Source organism: Geospiza fortis, unplaced genomic scaffold, assembly GCF_000277835.1.
Source record: "Geospiza fortis unplaced genomic scaffold, GeoFor_1.0 scaffold112, whole genome shotgun sequence".
Classification (NCBI taxonomy): domain Eukaryota; kingdom Metazoa; phylum Chordata; class Aves; order Passeriformes; family Thraupidae; genus Geospiza; species Geospiza fortis.
In genome coordinates this window covers 2,672,593-2,696,676 of record NW_005054298.1, presented here as the reverse complement: position 1 = coordinate 2,696,676, position 24,084 = coordinate 2,672,593, and the positions used below count along the sequence as shown (strand labels likewise).

Below are 24,084 nucleotides of genomic sequence, written 5' to 3'. Positions count from 1 at the left end.
GTTTGAAAAATCCTTGAAATTTACAAACCTTATCAATGGCAAATTCCTGTTAAAAATGTTAAACTGGGAGGCATTCTATAAGGAATCTCATCTTGAGAAAGAAATTGATGTTCATCACAAATAAAAATTAGTTCTGGGATCGCTGAAAATAATCCTAGCTTCACTGCCTTGGGTAGGTGCAAAAAAGTCAAATCCTGAATAATGTTAATATTTTCAAACACAGGCTCAGTACAGACACTTTTTAAGGAGGATCTTCCTGATTTGCAATCAGTCATGAGCCTGATCAAAGCAGGACAAAGAAATAAAAAATAACCAAGGGGGATCATAAAAGTGAAATGAATAGCTGTACACATAGGGATTAAAAGATCCACTGGCTTTATTTAATAACAGAAACAAACTAAAGTATTCTTGAGATGTTTATATTGATTTTAGTACCACAGCTCCATATATATTCATAAAGCATATATCAGATATAAAATAACCTTATTGGCTAAGCAATATTTTAATTGGGAAGGTAAACACTTCAGAATTAAGAAATGCTAAGTGTGTAATTGTCTGTAATTTTTTTTTGTCCTTTGCATATCTGTTCTATAATATCTCACCTAGGTGATGCTGTGGGTCAGCAGCAGTGGTCAAAGTGTTTAAATTTCAAATTGGAGGCTTTTTCTTAATTCTGACATCTCAGGTGATGGTGATAAGGCTTCTTTAGAAGCGTTATTATGTTGATTTTTCAGCTTTCTGCTTTTGTGTTCCTCCTGCTCAGGACATGCTCAGTCTTGGGAAGGAGGTAACAAGAGGATGCTGAGAGCTACAGCTCCTCTGTGGATGCTCAGGTTCTGCTCTGGGAAGAAAACCAAATCAGGTGAAGTTGCCATGGTTTTTATCTTTTTTTGACATGTTTTGTTGAAGAGTTGTACGCCCAGTAAAGCTGCTGTGAGCCAGCTGCTCTTCTCACTGTTTGAGTGAGATCCAGAGAATCACAGATTCTTTTACGTTGGAAAAGACCCTTAAGACCATTGAGCCCAACCATCCCCCAGCGCTGCCAAGGCCACCACTGACCCATGTCCCCAGGGGCCACATCCACATGGTTTTTAAATCCCTCCAGGGATGGGGACTCCACCTCTGCCCTGGGCAGCTGCGCCAGGGATTGGGATTGGCAACTCTTTTGATGAAGAAATTATTCCTAAAATCCAACTTAAACCTTCCTTGGCACAACTTGAGGTTTAGATGGATAATCTTACATGGATATGGGGATAATGCTGGAATTGTTGCATAATTCCTCACAGCAGCTCATCTTGGGGAGGGAACAGTGTTACTGGTGGTTTAAGAACGGGAGCAGAAGCATGTGGGACTTTAGCCCACAGCTCTTTAAATTCTCCTGACTCTCTGATGCTGTCACTGTGACTTGTAGCTGTGATTCTGCTGCAGGCTGTGTTGTATGTGCTGGCTAGGTACGAAGGTAACATGCTCTACCTAACGTGTACTGTACAGAAATTCAATTTTTTTCAGAGAAAAAGGTGCTGTTGCAAGCCTCTAATTCTCAATGGACTCACTCATTGGGGTTTAACAAAAATTTCAAAAGTACATATTTCTGATATTTTATTTAGTTAATAAGAATTTTTATTGTAATTACCATTGCCACAGCAATAAAAGCATTGCATTTTAAAATAACTCACCATAAGGAAAAAACATCTTTGAAATAAAGATCCTGTAACAGCACAGCTCCTTCTCTCTGTCCTGGGTTGGATCACTCAGATTACACAGAAGGCTCTGATTTAAATGCATGTTTATTGTGATTCTTTAATTCTTTATAAAGTTAAAGAAAATATTCCAGGAAATTCATTTGGGTAGAGCAAATGAGAAATGGATTCCTCTTGTGGAATCCATTGTAGCCCTTGTGATTGATTTTAAATTATGCTAAAGGAAGCACCTCCATTCCCTTCATTCAGAGGTGAAGACCCATGTTTCCATCACAGACCTATCTCAGCAGTGACTGAATTTTTAAATTCACAGCCAGAGAAGGTAATGGGGAGGAGGAGGCTGATATTTTTAGTGAAATCCGTTTTATCTCTACTGAGTGCCAGGCAAAGACATTGCTGGAAGGATTTGGAGACTCTGAGAGGAGTGTGGTTATTAGAGCTGTTCAATAGCTGCTTTTGAAACTCCACAGAAAGTTTCCTCTGAGAATAGTGTGAGTCTCTCACAGGCACCACCCAAACTGGGGAGAAATGGAGAATCCAGTTGACAAAGAGGCTCTTTTAAGGTCATTTTAAAACCTCATTCTGTGGCATGGTCATAATAGACATGTATGGATATACTAAATTTGGAAACTTGCAGCAAAATATAGTCCTGTCAGCAGAGGGTTTTTAAATGTGGAACAGGAAATACATAAAAGCTTGCAGCTTTATTTACAAATTGTAAAGAATAAATCCTAAAATATGAAAATTGAAAATATGAAAATATTTAAGGGTAAAATAAAGAATTTCTTGCTGCAGTAAATAATGAGGTGTTTCCTCTGAGGCTGCCTGGCAGCTGGTGCAGTTGTTTTCTATTTTTCTGGTTAATGCTAAGCCAGTGAGTTCCCTTGTGTCAGTAAGATGGAGGGCAGGGAAATGTGGCTGGGGGCTCCATTCAGCAATCTGTGTTATCCCTTGCCCAGCTGGCTGGAGCTTGGGAATGTTTTCTGCCTGTTTTGAGTGTGATTAAACCCAAATTTCTCAGTGCCAGTCAACGTGCACTTAATTTCACACACAGAGAGCAATATAAAACACAGAAAACACTTCATGTACCAACAGAGGATCCACATGCAGAAGTAGCATTAAATATTTTGGATTTTTTAACCTTGTCTCCTGCAAGTTTGGCAGACCATAGTTCTCAGAATGTGGTTCTGAGACTCAACCCACTCCATTGGCCCTGGGAATACAGAAATCTGAGTTATTTGCTCTGAGTGTGGCTGTGTGAATCCCGGAGATGAGCTGGAGCTGTGGGTTGTCCTCTGCATCATAGTTTTGCCTGATTTTTATGGATAAATGGTTTAGTGGTGATATTATATAACAAAGGACTAACCTCGTCCTGCAATTTTGTAAAGAAATGTAAATAAAAGTGACAATGGACAAGAAGTGATGTAAAAAGTGATTTATCTCACCAGCTAGTAAGGAAAAGACATGGTTAGTGTGATCTTTGATTTCACTGCTATTTGCAAGACTCACTTTTGGAAACACACGTTGGAGGAATGAGAGAATAAGTGTTCTTAAAAGGCACATCAGATGGTAATAAATGCCACACAGCGTTTTGTCAAATCATTTGTGGTTTACTTTTCCTGTATTGCTTTCTCTCTCACTGCACACTAAAAATTCTCTGGGTTTTTGGGGTCAGGGAGAACACAACAGCATTTCTGGGAATCTCAAAAGTTCTGTGCACTCTGGGATGGTGTCATAAAGCAAAGTATGATATAAGTGGCCCATAAACACCCCGTTAAAATCAGTGAGAGCACTGTATCTCACTTTCCTCCCACCTGTTGGATATTTTCTTTGTGTCCTGATAACACCAGGGTAGCCCATATAGCCCCTGTTTTATACCTTTGCAATTAATGCCTTTTGATCACTAAAATCACCTGAGCAGAATATGTTACTTCTGAGGAAAGTTAAATGACATTTTTTGCTGCATCTTAAAAAACCTCTCAGCACGTTTCTCTATTTCTACTTCCTCTTCAACAGCAACCCCCAAACTACCGCGTGAATAAGCTGCAGATATATTTCTGTTGTTCCTGCAGGGTGGGTGATTGCAATCTTTTAGAGTAAATTCCAAAAAAAAATGAACTGCTCCAAAAATTTGGTGTTTTACGATGAACACACTCAACATGTTCATCTTTTATATGGTCATTGTCTAGAAGAAATATCCATGGTGGGTAGTTAAGACACTCCTGTAAGGGACTAGAGCAATATGCTTTTTATTTCAAATTAGGAGAGCCAAGCAGTTTTATTCCTTAAGGCTGCTGTAAAACTTAAAAAAAAAATAAATCCAAATTAAAAGTATTAAATGGTGAAGTTACATAAAGGTTTGTTTCATTAAGATCTTACTGGAAGGTGATTCTGTTTTTTAACTCTTAGTGTATTTCTGAAGGTGCGGTATAAATCTGAGGAATTTCTACTGGCACTGAACAAGCCTTGCACATTTATTGCTTAATTGAAGGTAATTGGCCTGGCTGTAGAAGTGTACACCTGGCCATTCCAGGATCACAACTTCTAAAGGTTAAGTATCACTTCCAGTAAAATCCTCTCAGGGAATTCAGAAGTTGCAAAGCAAAGTTTGGTAAGACATCCAATTTTCTTGCTGACTGTGATTTTTCTGTTTTTTTAATTTAAGGTTTATACAGCATTGAAATTTATTTATAACACATCTGCCCTGACCAAAAATGATTATTAAAGCACTTAATGTCACTTTAATAACTGCATTCATTTTGGGCTTTTTTTTTCTGAATGGTTTGTGAATTGTTAAAGCTATCTCAGTATAATGTAATTATTTGAAATAGAATAGAACTATAAAGATATTCTTCCATTAAAACAGAAGTAATAGGAAAAATGTATAATGTTTCCATCAGCAAATTAATCAAAGCAAATTGTGAAATAACTATAATTCAACATCACCATTCTAAGAAATTCATAAATATTTATTTAGCATTGCCACCTCAAAACTATATACCATAATTTTATGGCAATACAGATATGATATAATTTATTCTGTGTGCTGCTGTAACAAACATTGGGACTGAGTTAATTCTCATCTGGCACTAAATTGAGCTTGATTCCTGTGCAGGTAAACTGTATAAAAAATAAAAATTGCAACTTCCAGCTGTAGGTTTGCCATGGGGACACATTGGATTTTCTGCTTCTCCATGTGCCACCTAGAAACAAAATATATTAACTTGTATTACAGTTCTATTAGAAAGCAAGATTTTTGGGTATTTATGGCTAAGCTGTAAAGCTTGTTTCTGAGTGAAATGCAGAGATTTCCATCTTCTCTAACAAGTTTGTCTCTCCCATTTGCAGACAGAACCAATTTGTTTTATGATACTGTGCGGTTTTGCACTGCAGTTAATGGGTGCAAACACACCATGAAAGATTGCAGGGGTCCTTGTGTAATATGGGCACCTCTGTTACCTCAGGTGAGGGTAAATCAGCAATTTCTGGTTTGCAATTAGATTGAAAGGTCCAAGTTAGCACTGAATTTATCATCCTTTCACCCCTCTTCTATCTGTGCAAACATCCATGTTTCTCCCACATAAGCCAGCAGTCCAACTTTTGAGTGACCTTCTGGACAGCTGGATAATAAGCTGAAAACTAAGGTAGATTAAATTTAAAAAAAAAGGTAAGAAATTAATTTTTAAACAATTTTTAAACAACTTGATAATTGGTGTTGGCAGGAGAGAGGTGTTGGAAGTATGTGGCCAACACAAGAGGAGACCTTAAACCTTCACAAAACTGTGTGTTCAATTTTATTTCTTTGCCATAACAAGGCCAACAGTTTCATTTCAAGGGAAACAGGGAAGGATTTGCACTCTTTTCCCAGTGGCATATACTGTTTATCTTCAGTTTTCATCATGTTCTGAGATGCTAGGGATCATTTACAGCCACAGGATTAATTAGAAAATGTTCCTATGCAGGTGTATGTGTTCTCTGCTATTCATTCATATTTGTCCTTCTTCAGTCAGGAGAAGGAGAGGATGAGGGAATGTCATTTTCACAACACACTGTTAATTGTTCCAGCATCTGATAGCAGACATTTAAAAGCAAACCACCCCTCATTACTGAGTTGGTGTTAAAACATTCATATTTAAGTATAAAATTCCATTTGTATGCACATATACATGGGCTATTTCCACCATGAATATTTCCCCAGAATATTATTTCCTTACTTATTAGTAGGATTTTAATTCAGAATTTATTATCCTATGGACTCCATGACTCAATTTCTTTGTGCATGGGGTCGCTGCTGCTTCCTGATGGGAACCTGCCCCTCTGCAGGGCAATATCTCCTGCAGGAGCAGGAACACCTGGGTTTGTGGCTGTGCTGAGTGCTGTGCAGCCACTCCACCCTCAGCACAATCATGAGTGGTATCACTGCAGCTCTCAGTGATTTCTGACTGGTTCCATGAGTAGTGCTTGCTGTGGCATTGAGGTTTTTTAGCTCAACATATATATATATATTTTTTTTTTTTCCCATAGAAATAACCTTCTGGAGGAGGCAGGATATTACTCCAGCAGTGAAATCCCTAAGACTTACACTGGGAAGACAGGAAAGAGCTTTTATTGGTGGTATTTATAGATCTTTTGCACTAGAGGAGATGTAGAAAAAGCCTGTGGTGAGGCTGAGAGCTTGGCTGGCAGGACTGGCTCTTACCTGGCAGATGCTGCATCTCAGCTCTGCTCTGAGAGGCTTGAAAATAGTAATAATTCTGTGTGATACAGAACAAGATTGGGTATTGATTAATAAGAGTTAGGGATAACCTGCTGGGATGTGTTTTTCCAATCACCCCTGAGACATCAAAATTATGGTGCTGGCTTTAGTAAAGCTGTAATAAACTCTGTTTTCAGGCTTTTGTAATGGAGTGTAGAGGAATATCTGAGAACATTTTTGGGTTAAGCCTGATATACTGTAGACATACCTCAACACGCCTGCAGCCAGTTTTCAAATAGCTGAACAGCATTTTTTTGGTTGGTTTTTTACTTTGGTTTTGTTTTCTTTTTTTTTCTTCTTCTTCTTTTTATTTTTCTTAAATGGGAAATGCATTGAGAATTGCACCAGCCAGGTATTTTATTTTCAAAGGTAGGTTAATACATATACCAGAGTGGGACAACTTGAAATCCTGACTGGAACTTCCGTGCCTTTTATTAATGCAGTCATCATCTTTTATTTTTTGTCAAAGCTCATAGAGGCTGTGGGGAGATATTGGGATCTCTTAGGATCTGATATGAAGGGATTCCAAAATGAAAAGATGCACCCTGCTGCAAAAATTTTAGCTTAAACTTAGTTCTGCAACTGAATGTGACTTCATGGCCTCATTTTCCAACACTTATATGGGAGAGGGATGGTGGAGAGCTCACAGACAGGTAAAGCTGGTGGAAACACACACATGGATGAGTCCTTGGTGTTAAATTGTTGGAACTCTTTCCTCCAAGGTCAAGTGAGACTTGGTTTCTGTCAGAAATGAGCAGTCTGTGCACATATGTCAGTAAACCATTTTTATGGGCTCTGTCTCTCAAAATCTCTGTCTGGTATAAACTTCAGCTTATGCCAGGAGGAAGCACATTTTGCCTTTACTTCATTAAAGTGAGATTGTAGAATAACAATGATTTCTGGGGCAAAAGCTAGGGGAGCAATGAAAGGGGCTTTTGTTTCTTCATGTTTTAGCAAAGAGTATCTTCCAGTACCTCTTGTGCAAAGAATGTTGTGACTGCATGGAGAGCAGCATCTTCTGGAGCTGGATTGGAGGGAGCTGGGAAGGGGCTCAGCCTGGAGAAAAGGAGGCTCGGGGGGGACCTTGGGGCTCTGCACAACTCCCTGCCAGGAGGGGACAGGCTTTGCTCCCAGGGAACAGGCACAGGAGGAGGGGGAATAGCCTCGAGTTGCACCAGGAAGATTTATATTGGGTTTTAGGGAACATTTCTTCCCTGAAAGGGCTATCAAACACTGGAACAGGCTGCTCAGGGCAGTGCCTGAGCCTCTATCCCTGGAGGTGTTTAAGGTGTGTGGTTGTGGCACCTGGGGGTATGGGTTAATGGTAGACTTGGCACTGCTGGGGGAACTGCTGGACTCTATGATCTTAAGGTCTTTTCAACCTAAATGATTCAATGATTCTAAAAACCTAGTTTGAATGAACATGTCTGGGGTCATCCTAACCTGGCCAACAAAAGATGGGGCCTTGCAAGGAGAGGTCATCCAGGAGAAAAAAGTATCTGTATCCAAGTTCAGGATACACCTTACAAAGGAACAAAGACATAAAATAGCTTGATGGTGGCCTTACAGGGTTGGCCAAGAGGAAAAAATGTCTGTGTAAGAAAATTATCTCATAAAGGGAACAGCTTGGGCCCCCAGCCTGGATCTACATCTGTGTCTGGCTGTCACTGAAGAATAACTGCTGAGGCACCGTGCTGGGACACTGCTCCTGAGAAGATCCAGGAGCAGGAATCAGGTGGTGGCCAGCTGGTGCTGTGGTCACCAAGCATGCCTCTCCCTCCCAGGAGATGGATGGAGAGGGTGGCAAGCACAGGCTGACTGGTCTGTCCCTCAGGAGCAGCCAGCAGATGGCATTTCCTCAGAGCCCTGGGATGGCTGGAGAGTGTCCTTGGGGATAGGAGGTTTTGGGGGTGTTTCAGCAGGGACCTGCCCTGCTCCAGCTCTTTGATGATCAGTCGCAGTTGTTGCTCCTGCTGAGCCACACTGAACACCTGCCTGGGCTGCACAGGGGTCTCAGCCAAGGCCTCTTTGCCCTGTGTTAGTCCAAAATCCCTGTTTGCAAAAGGCCTTTCCTGCTCTCCAGGTGTATTTCCTCCCAGCTCTCATCTCAGCTGTCAGGACTTACAAATGCCCGTGCTGATTTGGTCAGTGATGACCACCAGGCCAGGGAAGGTGTCCTGGTTTAGGGCAAATTTGGGAGAGAACCTCCAAAGGGTTTCCTCTAGAAAGCAGATTCAAGCGGCCTCTCCCCTAACTGATTTGGGAAAATATTTCCTTGGAGAAAAGTGGAAAAAAAAAGTTTATTTAATAGGCAAAGCATTCACCAGCACAAAAAACGGACAATATTAAAGAATAAAATCTCTTGTTGTTCTAAAAGAGATGACAAATCAGAAAGTCCCCTTGGTGGGCTGTAGCTTGGCTCTCTCAGTCTCTTATCCGGACATGGCAAGGCCCAGGCCGGGCCTGCTGGGCCACAGGTGTGAGCTGTCAGTGCTCCTCCATCCAGAGCAGGTTTAAACAGCTCCAAGGAAAAGAAAAACCACAGTCCAGGGAACTCCTCTTCCTCAGCAAGCTAAAAACTAGCTAAAAGCAAAGGAGAGCTCTGTCCTGCTGTCTGTCCATCTGCAGACAACACAGTCCAGGAGCAGGAAAGTGGAGGAGTGAATGCAGTGTCTGAAAACAAACTGTGCGTTCTTCTCTCCCCCCTTCACTCTCCGGAACAAGTCTTAAATGTGCAAAACTTATTATTCACCATAAACAGAACGAGAAGACTGGGGATAAAAGCATCATATAGTCAACCCAGGACAATCAAGTAGATATTCTTATGAGTGTGGCAATTCCTTCATCCCATCTTCCTCATCCACTTTACTGAACCTTTCCCTGCTGTCACAGTGGCAATCTGAAAGACAGGAAATTCCACTCTGCTAGTTTTCCTCTGCTTTGTTCATTTCAGTCCTGAATACTGGCAGAGCTAGGTGTAGATGTTCTCTCTAGGACTCACTTCTCTATTCTTTTAGTATAGTTTTAATATAATATATATAATAAAATAATAAATCAGCCTTCTGAAACATGGACTCAGATCCTCATCTCTTCCCTCATCCTAAGACCCCTGGGAACACCGTCACAGCGCAGCTCCCATTTGGAGCATTGCCTGGCATTTTCTGCCCTCCAGCTGCTCTGATCACCCTTCCTGTGCCTGCTGGTGATGCTGCATCCCACTCGAGGTTTTGGATGTACTCAATTGTTTGAGAATCTAAAACTCAGCCATTTACAAATTCAATTTAAATCTAACATCAAACCCTTGGATCCTGCCCCAGGTCACTACAGTGCATGGGATGCTCCCATCTTTCCCTTTATTGCTGTTTGTATTAAAATAATTTCTCCAGGTATCTGGAGGTCCAAATAGATTAACAGATGAACCCAACAGATTTAGCATATAAAAATCATCAGTTGTGCATCTTCAATGTAATCTCCTGAGTTACGCAATTTCACTGTTACCTATTTTTTAAAATATTTGGTATTTTAGGTTTAAAATCATGTTAAAATTGAAAGTTCAAAACCTAGCAGCTCCTATAACGTCTCTTTTTTTTTTTTTTTTTTTTTTTTTTTTTTTTTTTTTTTTTTTTTTTTGTGCAGAAGAAAATACAAGGAACTGTGGCAAATAATTAAACATTCTAATTTGAGATAATCTTTGATTAATGAAGAAGCTGCTTTCAAATGCTCTTCTCTGGCTCTAATAATTGATCTCTAATTGTCTCATCTAAAGGTTATATATTGCCTTTCCTCCTGCTTGTGTCCTCCTAATGCCTTATAACTTGGATCAAGCTATTAGCAATGTTCATTAATTCCTCTGGAAAATGCTGTGAACTTTCCAAACTGGAAAAAAAAAAAAGTTCTTTCTAAAACCAAGTTTAGTTTTTTGCCAGTTTTGAGACTCTTGAGAAAATCACACCAAATGATGTTACAAACATGATGTGTAATTGTTCAGTTCTAAATTATTTAAGAATTTACATATAAACTATTTGAGGATGTTGGACAGAGGAGGTGTAGGAGGATAAACTAATTAAAAAGAACAGAACAGATGCTTTTTGTTCTCTTGTTGCATGCAAACAGGTGGTGGATTTGCTATAAGTGCCTATATGCAAAAACTGAAAACTGTGGGATTTAGGATCTGGTGAAGTGTTTGTGATGGTAGAAAAACTCTGGGTTGTTACAAAGGAATTTTACTTGGATCTCTAACAAGTTTGGACATCTAAACATTTATTTCGTTGTTTACCTGAGAGATGAGGCTTTTCATAAACTGTTAATTCATTTCTGGAATAAACTGCATTTTAATCTTATTCTACTTTAGTCAGACAAACCCTTTTAACCTGTTGCTTAGCAGAGTTCTTTTTGTAAAGCCAAAGGAATATAGCTAAACTTCACTGTTGTCCCTACTAGATATTGAATTATGTTCTCTAAATGTATGTGTGTGTCTGGTGCTTGACCAGAGCAGGACAGCACCAAAGGCTTGTGATTATCCAGCACATTTTCTTCATAGTTTTATATTAAAATATGCATAAGGTACTTGCATGAGCACAGGTTTTTACAAATCTGTCTAATTAATACAATTTGAAAATGTTGTTGCTTTCTTTGCTCCTGAAATTTTCAGTCTAATTTCATTGAAAAGTGAAATACTTATTCATGTGCTGCTTTCCCCAATTTTGGCTTAATTGTTTCCAGTCTGTACAGCCTGGCTGTCTGGAGATGTTTATTACCAAGTAAATGTATTCTGCGAGGAGAGAGCCTGGCTAAATTGCTGGAAAGAAAAATTCTACAGCCTGACCTTATCAAGGCAGGATCCAGAAGGTTCTTATTTTTCATTTTGACTGCAGACTGTTAGTGAGGCAAAAAACAATCCAAAGAAGTTAACTAAAGTCTATCACAACAGTAAGTGGTTCTGGGGGAAGGGAAAAAAGAAGGGGGAAAAAAAAAAAGTACTGTCAAACGCTTATAATCCATTCTTCAGGATAGCAGAAAAAAGCATTACATATCCTGGAATGATACAAAGATATTTTCTTCTGGCTTTGGAAAACACAAATCTCTTCCAGGCAAATGCACTTGGCATTTAGGGAATCTTTTAATATACTTTAAGTATATGATAACGCAAAATGAGAGTGCAGCATCAAAGTGTTCAATAATCTATTTTGAGTGATCTTTAGCAACTCTCGTAAGCATTTATAGCTTGCTGGAGGGAAATGCATTTTTCAAAGATCATGAGCAGTCCCTGTGGAGACCTGTAACCTTCCTCAGAGCAATTCACCACATTCTGATAGGTCTGATCACAGCACAAGGGAGACAGCCAGTGGAAAGGAAACGCTCTGGGAATATTAATGGAGCCCTGTGCCTGCTGAGTCACTGCCTGGAACCAGGGAGGGGGCAAACAAAGGGTTATTTGGGGATTATAAATATCAATATGGAGTTAAATGTTGGCTAAAGATTCGTTTAAACCTTGGCCGGTCTGTGGTCTGATCTGCTGCCTAATCAGTTTATTAGTGAATCAAGCAAAGATAAATCCTGTGCTCAGGGAGGGCTGGGAGCTTGGACTCTGGGGCTGGGGGAAGGAGGAGTGAGTGTGTGGATAACAAAAACCTCCTCGGAGCAGCACAAGAACCTGCTTGTTCTCCTGGACAGAGTTGGTACTGCTGCGTTCCCGTGCAGCCTGCTGGCTTTGTGAATAAAGCTCGAGGTTTTCTCCTCACCTCTGGCCCCTTGCAAGAACCGTGCTGTGCCCTGGTGGCCCTAAAGCTTGTTGCTTTTCACATGTTATTTGGCATTAGAGAGTTTTCCAGGATGTTCAGCTTTGCCAAGGAGAATTTCTCCGTTTCTGTGTGCGCTGTTAAACCCGCTCAGAGAGAAAGCTGCACAATGAGTTTCTTATCACAGGATATGTGTGACTATATCCCCTCCCTAAGCCACTGCTGGCCTCCCTCAGGTGTCACACACCACTTTGTCACCATCCTTTATGTGCTGTTAGTTCCTCTGCTCATTCCAGGCCGTCCAGAACAGTGGCATGCTATTTAAATCAGCTGAGCCCTCCCTTGCAATTCCAGCTTTTGGAGGGTCCAGATCCGTGTGATGCTTCATTAACCTGTACTGTGCTATGTGTGACCTTTGGATTCTCTTTTCTTTTTCTCCCTTTCCTTTCCTTTCCTTTCCTTTCCTTTCCTTTCCTTTCCTTTCCTTTCCTTTCCTTTCCTTTCCTTTCCTTTCCTTTCCTTTCCTTTCCTTTCCTTCCCTTCCCTTCCCTTCCCTTCCCTTCCCTTCCCTTCCCTTCCCTTCCCTTCCCTTCCCTTCCCTTCCCTTTTTAAATTTCATTTCATTTTTCATGCAGCCCTCATGCAGTACAAGCTCAGCTTGTTATTTTCTGTCCTGCCTTTTCTTCCTTCCCCGTCCCTGAGCCTTGTTCCAGGTGGTAACTGCTGCAAGAGCTTAAAAACAAGAGTGAAAAGTGTGAAGTGCATTCACTTTTATGGAGCTGCAAACAAGGGAAGGGGGAAGGAGGGGAAAGGCACCGGGATCGTTTGTCTGCCTCAGCTCAGCTCATGTCCTCAGCTATTTGTCAGCCTGCAGTGGTGTGAAGAGCATCATAAAAGACATGCTACACAAATGTTTAGGGCAAAAGGAAAGTTCTGGTGTTGTGGGAAGCCTCTCAGTGAGGTGTTGCTGTTATCCCATTGCATCTGGCCCGTAGCTGGTGTCTGATTTCCCCTTTCTCAGAAGCTCTGTGACCACAGGCAGGAAATGTGCCACAAGCAGAGGGAGAAGTTGGTGGTGGTGGTGTTGTTCTGTGAGTTCTGGACATGCTGCTGGTCATTTGGGGGGGGAGGAAAACCTGGCTAGGTAGAAGGAGAGAAGGAGGCCACATCTGATACAGAAACACCTTTGGAAGCACCTTGCTGAAAGAGCAGTTAGGGGGTTGGCTGGAAATCCATCCCCAAGGTGCTCAGTTTGATTTTTAGCGTTTTATTAGACATAGCAAGCAGCTGTTGTGAGAAAAGGGACCCCCACATTTCCCATTTTTCTTTCAGTCTCTCAAATGCCCCCTTGGTCATCACACTACTGCTCCTTCAGGAGTGGACAGGCATGTCCCCTTCCTGTCCCTGCCTTTGGTAAAAAACACTTGAAATGTCCTTGCTTGTCCTTATCCAGAGCAAACATTGAGACCAAATATTTGACCAGAGGTGGGGGAAATCTTTTATTCTTTGCAGAACATTAAGATCAACAACAGTGAACCCATTCCTTATAGCAAGAGGCTTTAAAAAAACCCAATGTGTGTGTGCATCCAGCTTGGAAATGCAGGTGAGAGCACCCGAGCTACAGTCATCTTTTATTAGTAACAGCTAACTTGGAAAGACACAAGGAAATTTCATCTATTCAAAATGTGTTCTCCTGCTGCTGCAGCTACCATGGAGTTATCAGAATCATGGGGAGTTACTGCTCTTGTTTCTTTTGCGTGGAAATCACTTGATTCTCATTGCCTTATTGTCCCTCTCTGGGTATTACTATTATCAGTGCAGAAGTGCAATAGTTCTCCTTAAATGGTACTGCAGAAAAGTAAATAATTTCTTATTCCTGTGATTTTTTTCTTTTTTTTTTTCATAGAGGCACTACTTTGAGAATAGATTTTAAAGGACAAATATCATGTTTAATGACTCAGAAAGAAATGAAAATGATGACTAATACAGAGCCTGAAGAAAAACAATACTAGGAGCAGGTCACATAATAGGAAAAACCACGTATCTATTTAGATAAGATGTGCCTAAGAGTCTGACTGAAAAGAAAATAGGAAAAATCCATTCAGACAAGGAGAAAGGTTTCAGGAGCTCATTTTGGCTACTCAAAGGGCAATTAATTATTTAGCTGGAGCTACTAATGACTGCTTCATAAATAAATAAAAAAATAAACACTGGATCATCATTATAGGGAGTGAAGTCTCTATAAAGTAAAGTTTAATGGACTGAGCGAGGGTTTTTTAGTCTTAATCAGAAGACCAAAAGTTAAAATCAGACAGCCAGAGCAATCCACTCCTGCAAAAAGGTCAACTATACGTGTTCCCTTCAAATAACTTCCGAGGGAAAAAGCAACTCAGCTGGGGCTGAGGAGGAGGGAGGAGAACCTGTTAAGTGAGGTGCAGGTGTAGGGCATCCTTATCACACAGGGTTTAAATGTGACCCGAGGTAACAGAGGAGCTTTCGGGCAGAGCGGGGCTGTTGATGGAATGGAGAGAAAACAAAAGTGATAAGAAAGTTGTTATAGCAAGCTCAGCAGGGAGGAGACCAAAGGTTTTATGCTGTTGTTTACTGAGCGATTGCTGTGAAGCCCGAGGTGAAATGCATCGTGCCATCACAAGGTGCAGATGGCATGCTTTAAAAAATAGCTGTGGGGCTTGCCTTGTAAATACAGACAATCCTGGCTTTTCTGAGCATCTGTGCCTGAGCAGAGCCTGTGCTGCAGGTGCAGTGTGTGCTGCTTGGACAGTCACTGTTTTGCTGCTCCTTTCCTGACTGTAAGAACCACAGTTTTCCTGCCTAGGGGTCTTCCAGGCCGTGTCATTGTGGGTAAGACCTGCCTATTCCTGTTAGAGAGAATCCTCCTTTGTTTGCTGGATCATTTTATCCTCTTGACAGCAAGAAGGCTCAGGGCTAGCAGTGCCAAGGCAAGCTTTCATGACCTGATGGACCCAGTGTCCTGGCATCCCATCTGGCACGGGCTGAGTTTGCTTTAGGGTGCCCTTTGTTATTTTTTGTCATCACATGCCTTCAGAAGAAGGCGTATGTTTTGTTAAATTAATTTGTTACAACTTGTACTGGCCCTCCTGTGGAAAAGCTCACACAGTTCCTCCCGGTCAAGGGACAAGGCTTGAGTGGTCTCTGGTCGGTCTGGGACGGGCAGGGATGGATGGTAGATGGGCACAGCAAATAACTGGGGGGAGGCTGAGATGAAGCAATCTCAACACACCCAAGGATGTGGGTGGCTCTATGTGGTTACAAGGCAAGGAAGCTGCTGGTTTGGGAAATGTGTTTTCCTGCCCACCCCTCAATCCCTTCTCTGCCCCAGGTACCCCACACAGTCTTAGTTACAGACACACAGAGCTCCTTTTATTCTTCTTTTTCCTTCTCTAAACTGTCAGATGTCCCTGCCTTCCCGTCACGCTCCTAACAGCTCCTTTGAGAGGGTGAGGGCTGAGCTGCCCTCAGTTGCATTCTCTGCCTCATAGACCTGTGCCTGCTGGGACTTTGGCCATCTCATGTGGCCTCACTCCCTTGCACATTGGTCTTGCTGTAACTTACAGCAGCTGCAACTTTTCGAAAAAAGAAAAACAAAAAAAAACAAAACACACACACACACAAAAGAAACACCAAGAAAAAAGTAAAAAAAAAACCCAGACCATTTTACTTGTTCTGCAGCTAAAAAAAAAAACCAAAACAAATGTATCCAGGCTATATGTTTGCTGATGTTTGATCCTTGAATTTAAGGGCAAAGGATTTTGTCTCTGTTTTCCTTTCATTCCAGCAGAAGGGTTGAGAAGAATAGATGGGAAGAAGGGGTCAATATTCCAATTCTCATAAAAGTCTGCAAGCATATGGCCTTTGCCAGCACAGCTGCTTTCCTGCCACCATCCACAATCAAGGTTAAAATGCACGATGCTCATTCAAAGGGAAATGCAGTGGGAAAATTTTCACTCCACTGTTTGTGCAGTTTTATTTCCAAAGGCAAATTGAAAAGTTGCAGTGTATTTCAGCTTAGTTTGACCTAAATGGCCAGCCAAACAAGAAATAAATACCCTTTTGGGCTGTGTTTGACTTTGGATCCCTTTTGCTGCAGTAACTGAAGTGCCCCAATCTCCTACTTCTTTCCCAGACCAGACTCCTGGCAGGATAAAGTTTCCTGAGCAGCAGTCCCATTGTCTTGCTGGTGGAGTAAACAAGCAGAGTTAGTGAGAAGCCCCAGAAAAAGTAATTTGACAGTGCAAAAGAGGGCAATGATACTCCAGGAACTGATGGATAGAGGTCAGCTCTATTTTGGGTCAATATTAAGTGCTCTGTGTGCTTGTTTTGTTGGGCTTTTTTCTAGCAAAGGAGATGAAATGTTACAGTTCAAGAGTGTCACATCTATTGGTGCTTACTGAAAATGGAAATCCAGATAATAAACAAGCATTACTGCAGGGGTCTGGGCACACAGGACTCCAGGATGGAGATGTATCTCTGAATTACATTGTTAGTCCACAACTCTGACCCTCCTGCCCCTATATCTCTCCTCACAGTTCCGTTATATATTTTGGTGGGTTTTCTTTCTTTTTTTTTTTTTCCCCTTTCCTTTTTTTTTTTAAACCCTCCTCTGAAGCTTCACAAAGGCTGGATGGAAACATTTTTTCGTGTCCCATATTCCTGTGTTCTAGCTGTGTGTAGGAAAGGGTGTCACTCAAGCTTGAATGGAGAGGATTGAGCAAACACGTGGCTGGTTTGAGATAAAGTTTATAAAGAGTAAAGACAGATATCAACTCTATTCATTCCTGATTTCACCTTCAATCCTTCTTCTGTTTTCCCCCCTGGCAAAACTGCATTCTGTGTAAATTCCCACCACTCCCTCTGCCATGTGATTGCAAACACTGCTGGCTTCTTGCTGTTCTGCTATTGATTGTCTCCTTCATGAAAATAAAAGTTTGGTCTAAACTCACATTCATTACAGCTGTATTAATTTTCCCATGCCCATATGAAGAGGAGTGCCTTCTTAATTTAATCAGAGCTTTAAATTTCGCCATGGTGACAAAGGAAAAGATAATAATAGGATAAATAATTATATATTCACCTGGTTTTTGGTTAACTCGGAGATCATGTGGCTGGTGGGGTCAGAGTCTGGGGAGCCAGGCACGTGACTGGGGCTGTTTCTCCATGCAGCAATAAGTATTTGCTCAGGAGTTTCATCACCCCTCCCAGGAAGGGCTGCCGACCACAGGGTAACGTGGTTTCACTCTAGAGGAGAAAAGATGAGTTTTCTGTGTAAAATTACTTTTAGCACCATAGCGCTTCTTGACACGAAGGTCAATAAGTGCCTAAATTACTCAAAATAACTGAGTTTATCATAATTCCTCTCTGTCACATTCCCTTGCTGCAGCTGTGACACTGTGCTGTATAACTTATTTAATTATACAGTGGTGGTTGCTGCTGCGTGTCTGTTGTTGGGGATGTTATGAATATTTAGATTTTTCTTTCTCTCTGGTTCTGTAATTTAAACAAATTCACTGAAGTGTATTTAACCTGAAGTAATCTAGGCTGCATGCTGCTTTGGGCTGTGCTGTTTTAGAAACTTCCTTCTGCACAATCATTCTCAAGCAAAGCAATTTCTTTGGTGTAAGGATGGGAAGAGAATCAGCCCTTACACACTGCTGTGCAGTTCTGGAGTTCCTCTTTTGTTTGTTTTTCAAACCAGCCTCAATTACGGCGCTATTGGTGCTTTCAGTGGGTGTATTTTGACAGCAAACTTCCCCACTCACACATGTGCACACCCCCAGTTTTCCTCCCCAAAGGGTGCATTAGGACACCAGCCCCACCATATCAAAGGTCTGTGGGCTGAGCTGTGTTTAGCAATCTGCAGAACAGCTATTGGAGGGCAGAAAGGGCAGGGCATTTCCATGGTAAACCCTTTTCCCTTGAGGATACAGCGTAAAGTAGGGATTCACTGTGTGCCTGTCAGCACTGTGCTGGGTAGGAAGACTGTGAGTAACATCTTGGAATATGTAAAGAAAATGTTTAAGGGGAGGGTTAAGGGAACTTTACTTTTTTTTCTTTTTTTCTTTTTTTTTTTTTTTACGACAACATCAAGGCAGAGGGGAGACCTATGAAGACACGAGCAGATCTAAACCAGGACAAATTATCATTTTATAATTAAGCCTAATGGACCTTCCTGAGGAGGTTTGATAAGATGACTTGCTAATATTCACTTTTTTTTATTATTTAGTCAGTAAATTATGCATAAAGGACAAAACTGAAATGATCACCCAGATATTCGTGTCACTTGTGCCTGACTAATTCTCATCCATTGTCATTCATAGCTTTAAAATGGGAAATAAGTAGTAGAGGCCAATGTTTGATAGGGGCTGATAAATTATGGAAAAATGATTTTTTTTCTCAATATAAGTTGCATGTGATTTTTTTGAATATGAAAGATTGCCTACAGTCATAGTTGAGTTTTTACATTGAATCAGGGTGTAGTACAAGCAAGTCCTGTGGAAGAGCAAAAGAACAAAGAAAGAAGAAAAAAGCAAAAATACATTGACTTCATGTCATCTGTTAAGCCAAAAACTGAAATAAATTTGCAAGGAAAGAAAGAAGAAAACCTGGTCTAGAGGAAGGTGTCACTGCCCATGGCAGGGATTGGAACAAAGTGGCCTATAAAATCCCTTCCATCCCAAACCATTCTGGGATTATATGAAAACACCTGAATGACTGTTTTTAGAGTAGGTAGTGGAGACAAATTGTTTCTCTTAAAATATTATTTTTTCTCTAAGCTGTATGAAAAAAAAAATCTGCTAAGGAGCTATGTTTATCAAAGAGGGAAATGCATTTTCCTCTGATGGGTCTGAATTTTAATTTGAAGAGGTGACTGAATACTGTTTTCAGTTATAGGGAGATAAAGTGTGCTGTTCTTATACAAATGTGTTTGCTCTACATGTAGAAAACAACAAATGATTCATGAATTATTGTAAAAGAGTTGCACAGGACTCTATTCTGAAAATAAAAAAAAAAACCAAAACCAAAAAAACAACCAATAATGCCAGTCAGAGTTAAGGGGAATGGGAAAAGACAACCCCAAGCAATTCTGGGATTCCTCTCTTTGAAGCCTAATTCCCACTCAAAGGGCAAAAGTACTTTCTTATGCTGGTCTCAGAACTGGATCTCTGGGATTTCATTCCCCAACAGGATTTTGATTGATTTTATTTTAGTAGTTTTATCTTATTTCATAATGTTTGTATTAAATCAGATACCCCTGAGCACTTAATTTTTTTAACTTCTAGATCTCTGTATTTAATATTATATTTGCTGTCAAAATCTGATATCAATAAGAATCACAATAAATGTAAACCATTGATCAGATGCAGCAATGACAGGGAACCAAGAGCCTGATCCAGAAATTGCTGTCTGCAATAGAGACACTTATTGATTTCAGTGAGGTTTGGGTCAGGCCTCAAATGGAACCAAAACCCATCTGTGCTTGCCAGGTGGGTCAGTGGATGACCTGGGAGATGATGGCCACAAACCCACTGCAATAACTGGGTGTCCTTGCTAAAAAAATGGAGACTGCTGAGATAAATCATAGGAATTCCTAAATAATAGGGAGCTGTGCTGTGTTCACGTGGTGTAGAGCAGGGAATCCACAGGCTGGATGAGAAGAATGGGGTTATAATACCAAACAGTCCTTCAAGCACCCTTATCATCCACCTCCTGATTACAAATTTCAGGGCAATTACCTCAGTGGTCCCAGGAGATGAACACTGGAGGCTCTCAAACCCCCTTTAGGCTGTTTGCAGAAGACAGAGGTGATGGCAATACTTCCTAGGGACCATGGAGGCTGAGCATCACTGAGCAAATATTCTTAACTCAAGATTGATCTGTTTTGAGAGCTGAAAAGGCTCCTTACCTCCAGGAGGTATGTCGCCAGGGAGTAAAATTTAAAAAAAAAAAAAAAAAAAGAAAATCCAGGCATTGAGTGGGAAGGAGATTTTACAGAAAGTACTGCACTGACAATTCTTTTACCTAGAAGGAGACAGGAAGACATGGGTTTCAATCCCTCATCTAAGGATTTTTTAACATAATTTGCATTAAGTGCTCATTATTAAAAACAAAGGGCTCTATCTTTATTATGTATGTGCTGGACATGCTTTGATAATGGGATCGGGACATCCATGCTGGGGTTGTAAATCAAATAAACAAGCCTTGGAAACAAAACCTAGCTCTCCTTTCCAAGTGCTGATCCAAGTATTGCTTGGAAATAAGCTCTCATTAATCCTGTAATTTGGAGACGTGAAACTTGAGTTACTCTGTGTGTATAATGAGGTGACTGTATTAGTGATGGCCATGGTGTCTGTGACCATAACTTGCTTTTCTTGTTGGTTCACAACATCTGGAGGAAATAGAGATCCCTAAGCCGTCCTCCCTGATGTGTGCCAAATCACCTGCCTTTCTGCAGGTTAGGAAGGCACATCTGTGACTGACATCCCAGCAGGGAGCAGAGCTCTTGCATCAGCTGCTCAGCTGTGGAGGAACTGAGGAGCAGTTCCCTGGGGCACAGGGAGCCTGGTCACACCTTCCTCAGGGCTTGCAGTGGGGTGCAGCTTTTTGGGAGTTGGGGCCACTTGAGCATCACACCCAGCTCCCAGTCTGGGTGCAGCCCTCTGCCTCCTAGAAACCTTGAAAAGCACTCTGAAAACCAAGATGCTGAAATATCTTTTTTTTTCCCCCCAAACATTTTTGCCATTTTATTTTTCTTTCCCCCAGCTAAACGATGATTAGGGTGAATGAGTTGGAATGATAAATTTGGTGACAATGAGGAGGTGTGAACAACCTGTGTGGAGACAGCATAAAAATAGGATGTCTCCAATAAATCCCAGGGGAGGGTGAACATTACCTAAGTGAAAACTGTTGTTTTAAAGAACTCTGCTGTTATTTTTGTTATTTTTTTTTATTTTAACTCTGCATGCTGGTGGGAGGGGAAAAATGGTTACTGTGTAAAATATCAGTCTTATAATAATAAAATAATAATAATAAAACCAAATGATAGCAGATTAAAGCAGGTAAGTAGCATCATGCTGGCCATTTGGCCAGAGTACAAACAGGTTTGGCTTAATTAGCACTAAGGAGGCTGTGCTGTTTGGAGAGTTTATATTTAAATACCAACCGTTGTCCTTCCCATATGTGTTGACAAAGCTCTTCTCAATAGTCATCTGTTGTTCTATCCACAGCTTGTTTCTGATAGCTATATGTAGGGTATTTTGGCTTTAAGAAATGAGAGCTTATGGAAGATACGTGCTTAAAGAGTTTTCTTTCTCAAACAGAGAGAAAAAGTGATATTCTCTAGCGACTCTGTGTTCCTTGTTATGTGCTAATCTGTCCTATTTCAGCCTATCCCCTCGAGAGTTCCCTTGCACCAAGACTCTTGGGGATGTTAAATAGGCAGAGAATGTTGTATGGTGTAACTACACATTTCCCCAAACTGGGGCAGCCACCAAGCACCTCTTGGCTGCCTGCTGCCACAAAACACAGCAGGGAAGTCTTGCCCTAAAGCGTAGAGTATGTGCTGCAAACCTTCTCTGCCAATTCTACAGCCAAGTGCACAAGTGCTGTCTGGAGCACAGTGGTGTCTCTGAGCATTACAGTTACAGGACTGTTTTCATATCAAGATCAACGAGCTTGTAAATTTTGCACTTAGTTTTGGGCGTTCTCTTACAATTCGCGGTCTGTCATATTTCTGATTTCACTTGGGCTTCTCTCCTTTCCCAGGAGAAACAGATCTAAACCAGCAGGATATTTGGTGTAGCTGAAAGGAAATATTAATTCAAGGCCCTGGTTTTGAAAGCTGTGTTTGCCTGACACCTGCATCCTGCCTGCTCTGCCCTTGCACATGAGCATGGCCGTACACAAACACCCCCTCCAATTTTTGAGGCAAAAAATGCTGAAAGGGGCTGAACATTGGAAAATATGGAAACATCTTCAATGTATCTGTGCACCTGCTATTCTTAGGAGCTCAGACTACAGAAATAATAATTCTGCCTCTGGCTTTGACGTCTCCAGACTGTGAGTGACACTCCAGCATTTGGAGCTGCTGTCAGTCTGGTGGGAACACTTAGAAGAGGCTGATAAAGTTTAAAAAGGGAAGAGCTTTGTATCTGTAGAAGGGAAAGAAAAAAGCCTTTGGGGTTACAGCAATATGTTGCCTTGGAAATGTTTGATCAGGTTTACCATTCTATTCAGACACTTCACTTTTTAAAAGCTTTAAATGAAGAAAGTTTGGGTCTTGAATGGTGCAGCTTTAGTGGCTGCTTATCAGCCACTCGTGACTATGCAAACTGCAGAAGCTAAACTGCCATTTCTGATTTTCAGGTGAAATTGAATGACCTGAAAATGGATCCATCTTCTACTGTGCTCCCAGCAAGCATTTTGGAACAAACTGCCTTGCAGCTCGGATGCAGCCCCACAGACAAAAAACTTGCTTTCCACTTAGATGAAAAAGATGAGTTAAAGCATCTTCGGGAATGTTTCTGCGTCCCCAAAGTCAAGGATCTGCCTCCAAGTGAGAGTTATAATTGCTGTTGAGGGAGAAGTAGGGGGAAAGGGCTGGGCTTCACATCTTCTGCATGTGTTTATCACGAGTCTTTGGAAATCATCGTCACTTATGAGATAATTGAGCAATTGTAGTCATATCTGAGCACAGAATGTCCCCGCTGTTGCTAAATCAATCCATCAGCTTATTCTAGCACCAAAAGCTCTATGTTCTCGTTGCCATCCTGAATCAAATGTGAGGATACAGTACTTATGTGGTGCTTATGCTGTCAGTCAGCAGCTTTGAACAATGTAGTGACTGATTGAAAATTATAGGCAGGAGCTTTTCTGTCTAATGGCTCGAAACAGCAGCCTCGGTTGGGTAGTTCAGAGCAGTTGCTTCCTTGGTGTGATTCAGCTTGGAATTATCTGTCTGGTTACAATTATTTTAGTTAATGAAAGAGGCAGTATATATATTATGTGAACATTTATGTCTTATTGCTGGTGGTGGAGCTATTTTCTCACTGAAGCCAAATGGAAGACTGTGCCTCAGAACAAATAATTGATCTGAGCAAATAATTCATAATGAAGCCCTTTATTTGAAGATATTTTCCACTTTCCTCATGAATTGCCTAAAAATAGACAGCACCTGACTTCAGTGAAGCTGTGTGAAATTGTTCTGGACATTTTTCTCCTTCTTTCGTGTTTCACAGGTAGCTTTGAGGAGCCTGTGGCATGTCTGGGCATGGGGAGGGCTTGGTGTGGAGGCAGGAGGGGTGGTAAAGGGGGTGGCAGGCTGAAAGGGAAGAATTTGCTTGGGGTTAGTGCTCCCAGACCATCAAAACTAAAACCCAGCTCCAAATTTTTTTTTGGTACCTGCAATAGCCACCATGTTTAGCCAAATTCATGCAGGGAAACCTGGTGGGAGCAGCCACCTATAGAGGCAGCAAGGTCCTGTCTCTTCTCCTGCTTCCCAAGCCCTGTCTGGGTTTATTTTTGTCTCAGTTACCTGGAGAGAAAAAGCTGTGCTGGCTCTGCAAGCCCTGGTCACTGCACACTGGAGAAATGGCAGATTATTTCCTTAGATGGTGAACACACACAGGCACAGTCACTCTCCTCCTTTCCTGCCTTGGCTAAATGTACCTATTGAAAATGAAAGGAAAAAATATGATAGAACTTCCTTGCCATTTTTTTTTCCAATTAATGCAGACAGAATTTTCTGCAGATTTTCTTTTCCTGAAAGGACATTACTGATGGTAAATGAGAAATTACCAAAGTTTGTCCAGTAAGGAACTATGATAGAAAATGGTGTCAATAGCCTGAATTCCTG

At 41.2% G+C, this 24,084-nt stretch overlaps 1 protein-coding gene across 2 annotated transcripts in view; it reads left to right on the top strand.

The window, feature by feature from the left end:
* KYNU (kynureninase) overlaps positions 1-24,084 on the top strand; it is a 181,123-nt gene that overhangs the window by 104,928 nt on the left and 52,111 nt on the right. Inside the window, exons 1-2 of one of the 2 annotated variants that reach the window (XM_005415729.2) lie at positions 14,910-15,056; positions 22,596-22,785. In XM_005415729.2, the coding sequence (XP_005415786.1) occupies positions 22,617-22,785 (169 nt within the window). In that variant the 5' untranslated portion in view covers positions 14,910-15,056; positions 22,596-22,616. Of the gene's footprint in view, positions 1-14,909; positions 15,057-22,595; positions 22,786-24,084 lie in introns of those variants that run through there. The other variant, XM_031057744.1, reaches the window with a different exon arrangement.